The sequence below is a fragment of the Penaeus japonicus genome, unplaced genomic scaffold, assembly GCF_977035675.1.
Source record: "Penaeus japonicus unplaced genomic scaffold, GWHDUDI00000001_assembly GWHDUDI00000026, whole genome shotgun sequence".
Lineage (NCBI taxonomy): Eukaryota > Metazoa > Arthropoda > Malacostraca > Decapoda > Penaeidae > Penaeus > Penaeus japonicus.
This window is the reverse complement of record NW_028234428.1, coordinates 21,919,372-21,926,871: the sequence shown is the minus strand read 5'-3', so window position 1 is coordinate 21,926,871 and position 7,500 is coordinate 21,919,372. Positions and strand designations below refer to the sequence as shown.

Genomic DNA, 7,500 nt, shown 5'->3' with positions numbered 1-7,500 from the left:
TTTCTTTCTCTCTTTCTTTCTATTCTCTCCCTCTCTCTCTCTCTATCTACCTCTATCTATCTACCCATCCCCTCCATCTCCTACTTTCTCTCTTTTTCTCTATTCTCTCTCTCTCTGTATGCGTATATATATATATATATATATATATATATATATATATATATATATATATATATATATATATATATATATATACAGAGAGAGAGAAATAGATAGATAGATAAATGTGAACACGAGCAAACAACATCCTCCATGCACATCTTTTCTGTTTCCTTATATGGCCAGGGAGATAAATAAATCACCGCGTGGATTCAATTAACATCATCAACGAAGGTCAAGTATGAAAATGATATTTGCCTCCCGACAACATAAGAACCATTTTGGCTCTAAATGGGCACTATTTTGCTTGTGGCCATCCCAGACAAAAACAGGCCTAGCCACCTCTGGAGAGAGAGAGAGGAAGAGAGAGAGGGGGGGGGAGAGTGAGAGAGAGAGAGAGAGAGAGAGCAAGGGAGGGAGAGAGAGAGAGAGAGTGAGAGAGAGAGAAAGAAAGAGAGAGACAGAGAGAGAGACAGATGGAGGAAGGGAGAGAGAGAGAGAGAGGGAGGGAGAGAGAGAGAAAGAGAGAGAGAGAGGGAGAGTGAGAGAGAGAGCAAGGGAGGGAGAGAGAGAGAAAGAAAGAGAGAGAAAGAAAGAGAGAGACAGAGAGAGAGGGAGGGAGAGAGAGAGAGAGAGAAGGAGAGTCAGAATGAGAGAGAAAGACAGTAAGAGAGATAGATATAGAAAGAGAGTGGTAGAGCGAGAGAGAGAAGGAGAGTGAGAGAGATAGAGAGAGAAAGAAAGTGAAAAAGAGAAAGAAAGTGAGAGAGATAGAAAGAGAAGGAGAGAGAAAAAAGTGAGAGAAAGAGAAAGAGAGAGAGAGAGAAAGAAATAAAAAGATAAAGAGAGAAAAAGAGAACGAAATTAGAGAGAGAGAAAAAAATCTTTAACGCTATTCTCCCCCCAGCTTCTCGTACAACTGCTTGAGCGCACTTGACTGGCTCTTCCATCCTGAGGTTATGGCTGGTTATTAGAATCATATGGCTCCTGCATAGGCTACCATAAGGCTATCTCTGCTTCACGGACCAAAGCGGTGCTAAACGATGTCTTGGTGACTCGACGAGTTGCTCTGCTCGTAGTTGGTATCATTATCATTATTATTTTCTTTTCTTTTTTTTCTCTCTCTCTTTCTTCATCACACTTTTTTTCCTTCTTTTTCTATTTTTCTCTAGCATATCATATCACATTTGTATATACCACATCCCCTCACTCACTCACTCACAGAGTCGCACTCACTCACTCTCCTCACTCATTCACAGAGTCTCACTCTCCTCACTCACTCACTCACTTACAGAGTCTCACTCTCCTCACTCATTCATTTACTCTCTATGATGGGTGTCTTAGTCTGTCGGAACTAATAACCCACCACGAATAAGGTAGTGATGCCAGACACAGGGTTTGAACAGTTCAGCTTTATTCCATAACGCAGATAGTCTGACGTTATGGTGCATGATAGAAATATTCACTACAACACAGTGATAAACACTATCACAACACGTATGACAGGTGGAGAAATTAGGCGTCAGCGGTAGCGTAGTCGATTCCCGCTCTATCTGTATGTTCCATATGTCCTGCTTATATGAAAGCGGTTCGCATCCGCCGTCCCCAACGGTGGTTATGCGGGAAGGTAGTCTGGAATGTAGGAGGCATGACAGTCGGGGATATTAAGCTCTTTTTGAGGATCTAGGTACTTGGGAAGGCAACTATGTGCGAACCACTCTCCCTCTCCTCACTCATTCATTCACTCTCCCTCTCCTCTATCACTTACTCACACTTACAACCCTCAGAAACTGGTGCTAGCGATAAGAAAACCGCCACCATCACAAACTGGTGGCCGAGCGATATGAGATTATATAGTAAGCTTATATATGATATTAGATACAGCAATGGATCATATACAAATACCATATGAATATCGCACTCTAACTAGTGAGGCAATCGCCGGGTCAGGTCGGGTCAACTTTGACGGATAGGTTATTCACACTTGGTTGCCTTCCCAAGTACCTGGTCCCTCAAAAAGAGCTTAATACCTTTGACTGTCATGCTTCTTACGTTCCAGACTACCTTCCCGCATAACCCCCCAACGGTAGTTATGCTGGTAGTTCCAACAGACTAAGACACCCATCACACACTCAATTACTCACTCACTCACTCTCCCTCTCCTCACTCACTCACTCGATCTCTCTCTCCTCACTCGCTTTCTCACTCTCCCTCTCCTCATTCACCCACTCACTCTCTCTCCTCACTCGCTTACTCACACTCCCTCTCCTCATTCACTCACTCACTCTCCCTCTCCTCACTCACTCAATCTCACTATCACTCTCCTCACTCAATCACTCACTCTCCCTCTCCTCATTCACTCACTCACTCTCCCTCTCCTCATTCACTCACTCTCTCTCTCCTCACTCACTCACTCACTCTCCTCATTCACTCACTCACTCTCCTCATTCACTTACTCAATCTCACTCTCCTCACACACTCACTCAATCTCACTCTCTTCACTCACTCATTTACTCATTCTCCCTCTCCTCACTCACTCACTCTCCCTCTCCTCACTCACTCACTCGATCTCACTCAGTCTCCCTCTCCTCACTCACTCACTCACTCTCCTCATTCACTCACTCAATCTCATTCTCCTCACACACTCACTCAATCTCACTCTCCTCACACACTCACTCACTCTCCCTCTCCTCACTCACTCACTCTCACTCTGCTCACTCACTCACACACTCTCCCTCTCCTCATTCACTTACCCATTCTCACTCTCTTCGCTCACTCTCCCATTCTCACTCTCCTCACTCACGCACTCACTCTCCCTCTCCTCCCTCACTCACTCATTCTCCATCTTCTCACTCACTCGCTCATTTTCCCTTTCCTCTCTCACTCACCCACTCTCGCTCTCCCCACTTACTCTCCTCATTCACTCACTTATTCACTCGCCCTCTCCTCTCTCACTCTCCCTCTGCTCATTCACTCATTTACTCTCATTCTTCTTACTCACCCACTCTCACTCTCCTCACACACTTGCTTATTCTCCTTCACTCACTGTAAGCCACTGATTTTCCGGACTACTACTGTCATTTTGTTGCAATATAATCTTTGCAATATCATTTCCTTAAGACACACGGTCCCTTGGCGGTTAGCGGAAGTGCTTTCCTTCACCTGCTTTCTGCCTCGACCTTCACCTGGTCGCAGCTGACACACCCACACGTGTGCCAGACCGGAAGCACCATTAAACGTCTTCATTCACCCACTCTCACACTCCTCAATCACTCATTCACTCTCCTGCTCCTCACTCACTCGCTTACTCGTTCACTCTCACTCTCCTCATTCACTAAATTCTACTGTCCTCTCTCACTCACTCGATCTTCTCATGCACTTACTCTCACTCTCCTCGTTCACTAAATTCTGCTGTCCTCTCTCACTCAGTCGATCTTCTCATGCACTTACTCTCACTCTCCTCATTCACTAAATTCTACTGTCCTCTCTCACTCACTCGATCTTCTTATGCACTCACTCTCACTGTCCTACCTCACTTATTCACCCATTCACTCTAAATTTCTTTACGCACTCACTCTTACTCTCCTACCTCACTCATTCCCTCCTTAATCGCTCCCTATCACTTTCACTCTCATCCTCCTCACTCACTCGTTCTCATTCTCTCTCTAATTCTCCTCCCTCGTTCACTTTCATTCCCATTCTCCCTACTCACTCACTCTCACACTCCTCCGTCACTCGTCTTCTCACTCTCCCCCCTCATTCTCCCTCTCACTCTCCCCCCTCACTCGTACTCTCACTCTCCTTCACACTCACTCGTTCCACAAGGCATCGCCGCCTTTGGTGTCTTTCCCCACGGGCACAGCTCCCCTCTAATCATTGTCTTGTCTGAACGACCACCTTCCACCGCTAACAAAGGTCACCTCACGCCTTTACTCCTTGACGTGACCTTGGCCGAGCTCTAGACCGGACGTCTTGATCAGCCAGCAGCGTTACTTCAAGCCACCTGTTTATGATTTGCTGTCTACTCACTTCACTCATTCGTTGACAGCAAGATTCTTGCAGCCACGGGCATTTCTCTCTCTCTCTCTCTCTCACACACACAATCATTCTTTCTCGTTCTCACTTCCTGGTTATCTCTTTCTCGCTCTCTTTCTCTCTATCTATCTATCTATCTATATCTATCTATCTCTATATCTCTATCTCTCTTTCTCTTCATTTGTCTGTCTACCTTTCTTCTTCACTATTTTCTTTTAAATGAATATATGGGGAATAGTAAGATACCTTCGATTTTTTACATTATTTTAATTGTATCTACATTTTGTACATTTTGTAACTGGATGTAATAAAACATTATTCATCATTGTGGTGATAAAATTATGCAGATGAATTTAAAGAGAAAATTGCTGGAAAATTCCATCAGACCATCGGAGATTTTCATAATGCCCTTGCAATGAAAGTTCCTCTTATCTCTTTAGTAACTACTCGTCCTTCTCCATATTCTCCATCCTCGTATTCACTTTTCTTCGTCCCTTAATCTTCAATGTACTCCTACTACATTTCGGACGGTCTCATCTCGTTGTTGTGTTCCTCCTCATCCTCCAACTCCTTGTGTTTATGCTTCCTCTCCTCCTACTCTTTCGGAAGATTTCATCCTCCTGTCTCTTTCCAATCTGTCTTCGTCTTCTCCCTCTCCTCCTGCGCCTTCGTGTGCGTCTGGTTCCCGTCTAGCCGTGCTGAATGAAAATCCTTCTCCCGTGAGGCATCTGGACGAAGGAGCTGCTGACTTTGACGTCGGTGAGCGAGGCGGTGTCCGACGCCGGCGCCTTCTCGGCGGCGGGGCTGTCGAAGCCGAAGAATTCGCTGCCCTGCAGCTCGAGGATGAAGTTCAAGGCGGAGGGAAGGATCTCCTCTGCGCGGTCGAGTCTCTGCAGCTCCTCCTCGGACACGATCCGCCCCTCGGCCTCGGCCACGGCGAACAGGATCTTGCGAGTTAAGGGCATGAACGCCATCAGGATCTCGAAGATGTTCTGCGAGTCGAAGGGGTCGTCCTGCGAGCGAGCCATCCTGGCGCTGAACTCCTTGAGGACCCTGGCGATCTCGGGCAGGATGTCGATGGTCGCCGCCACCACGCCCTCGTGCTTGCCCAGCTCCCTCGGCGTCTCCGGCTGCAGCACGCCCAGCGCCTCGTACGTCTGGGCCGACGCGACGCACGCGCACGTCGCACAGGCGAGGAGGATCTGCGGGGAACGAGAATCCATTCAGAGGATCCGTCTGAGAGGGCCTTCAGATGCAGAAAGTCAGTGGAAGGCGGATAAGGCGAGTTATGGGACAGGCAGGGAATCCATAACCGTCGTAGGTGCAAATGTAATACAAAGCATATTAAGTGTTGCTTGGGATCGGGGTTGAAAATTATGATAATGATGAGACCATCATCGATAGAAAGTTGCCTAAAATATCATGCCTTCTGATTAAGTAATGATATCAATATGATGACAAAGGTAACGAGGAAGAGGATAAGGATGAGGTTTACAATTCAATAATGATAATAAGTAGACAATAATGATAATGGTAATGAATATTTTTTTTCTCTTACACACACCAGCAACAATTGCAAGGTGTTATCACCTTGCACAAACTACATTAGCAATAATAATAACACTCAGTGAACTAATGAAAATGGCAATAGCAGTTCTACTCCTTTGGTTTCCACTGAAAAAAATGTGTTTACCTGGATGTACATCTTAACTAGAGAAATATGAGACTCGAACAGGTAGACATCAGTTTGCCGTGTCATTTTTATACTGTTAGTCCTGCCCTGACAGTTGCCAATTAGTCCCAGGGTCTTCTCTCTCTCTCTTTCGCTTGTGTGACTGGTTGACGTCGTGTATCCGTCTCTCTCTCTCTCTCTCTCTCTCTTTCTCTCTTCCTCACTCTCTCTCTATATATATCTATCTCTCTCTCTCTCTCTCTCTCTCTCTCTCTCTCTCTCTCTCTCGTATTCTCTCTCATTCACTCACTCTCTATTACCTCCTCCCTCTCTCTCTTCTTATCCCACCCCAACCTTCACTCAAAGCCCAGGAAATAGAACCAAATGACAGACAAAAAAAGAGTGGGGGTTAAAATACGCCTAATCAACCGCAACTTCCTCTAAATCACACACACAAAAATGAATCGGTGAGAAAAAAAAAGAAAGAAAAAAAGGTAAAATAATGACACACAAGACATACACCTGGACTTCCTTCATATGGATATCCCCCTTTCCCCCTCTCCTCCATACACCCCCCCCCCACACACAAACACACACACACCTCCTGACCGCGGCCGCACCAGCAGGCAGAGTATATAAAGGATGCACTCGACTCCCTAGGTAGACACACCTCCCTCTCGCCGCTCCTCGACGTCGCTCCAGCCTTACGTTTCAGCAGCATGTTCAAGGTTGGGGCAGAGAGCATTTCATGCGTTTGTTTATATACATATCTATATATGTATATATATATATATATATATATATATATATATATATATATATATATATATATATAGATAGATAGATAGATAGATATATAGATTAGATAGATATAGATATACATGTATATATATATACATACATACATATATATTATGTATATATATAATATATATATATATATATATATATATATATATATATATATATATATATATATATATATATATATATATATATATATATAATATATATATTATGTATATATGTATGTATATTATATGTATATGTATATATCTTATATAATATATATATATATATATATATATATATATATATATTATATATATATATATATATATATAATATATATATATATATATATTATATATATATATATATATATATATATATATATATATATATATATATATAATATATATATATATATATATATATATATGTATGTATGTATATGTATATTATATATATATATATATATATATATATATATATATATATATATATATATTATATATATATGTATGTATGTATATGTATGTAGTATGTATATATTATATATATATATATATATATATATTATATATATATATATATGTGTGTGTGTGTGTGTGTGTGTGTGTGTGTGTGTGTGTGTGTGTGTGTATGTATGTATGGATGTATGTATATATATATATATATTTATATATATATATATATATATATGTGTGTGTGTGTGTGTGTGTGTGTGTGTGTGTGTGTGTGTATATATATATGTATGTATGTATATATGTATATATATACATATATATATATATATATATATACGTATGTATATATATATATATATATATATATATATATATATATATATATATGTATGTATGTATGTATATATATACATATATGTGTATTAACTTAAGTATATATGTACG

The 7,500-nt window shown here is 41.7% G+C and overlaps 2 protein-coding genes across 2 annotated transcripts in view; one reads left to right on the top strand and one right to left on the bottom strand.

The window, feature by feature from the left end:
* Positions 1 to 4,384: 4,384 nt before the first annotated feature.
* Positions 4,385 to 5,864, bottom strand: LOC147468821 (uncharacterized). The gene is made up of 2 exons (XM_086552437.1): positions 5,828 to 5,864; positions 4,385 to 5,336 (listed from the first exon to the last, which is right to left on the bottom strand). The coding sequence occupies exons 1-2, from the start codon at positions 5,837 to 5,839 to the stop codon at positions 4,824 to 4,826; spliced, it is 525 nt and encodes a 174-aa protein (XP_086408563.1). The 5' UTR covers positions 5,840 to 5,864; the 3' UTR covers positions 4,385 to 4,823.
* Positions 5,865 to 6,470: 606 nt separating this feature from the next.
* Positions 6,471 to 7,500, top strand: part of LOC122258569 (uncharacterized) — a 1,856-nt gene continuing 826 nt past the window's right edge. Inside the window, exon 1 of the mRNA XM_043024580.2 lies at positions 6,471 to 6,534. Coding sequence (XP_042880514.2) covers positions 6,526 to 6,534 — 9 coding nt within the window. The 5' untranslated portion in view covers positions 6,471 to 6,525. The remainder of the gene's footprint in view (positions 6,535 to 7,500) is intronic.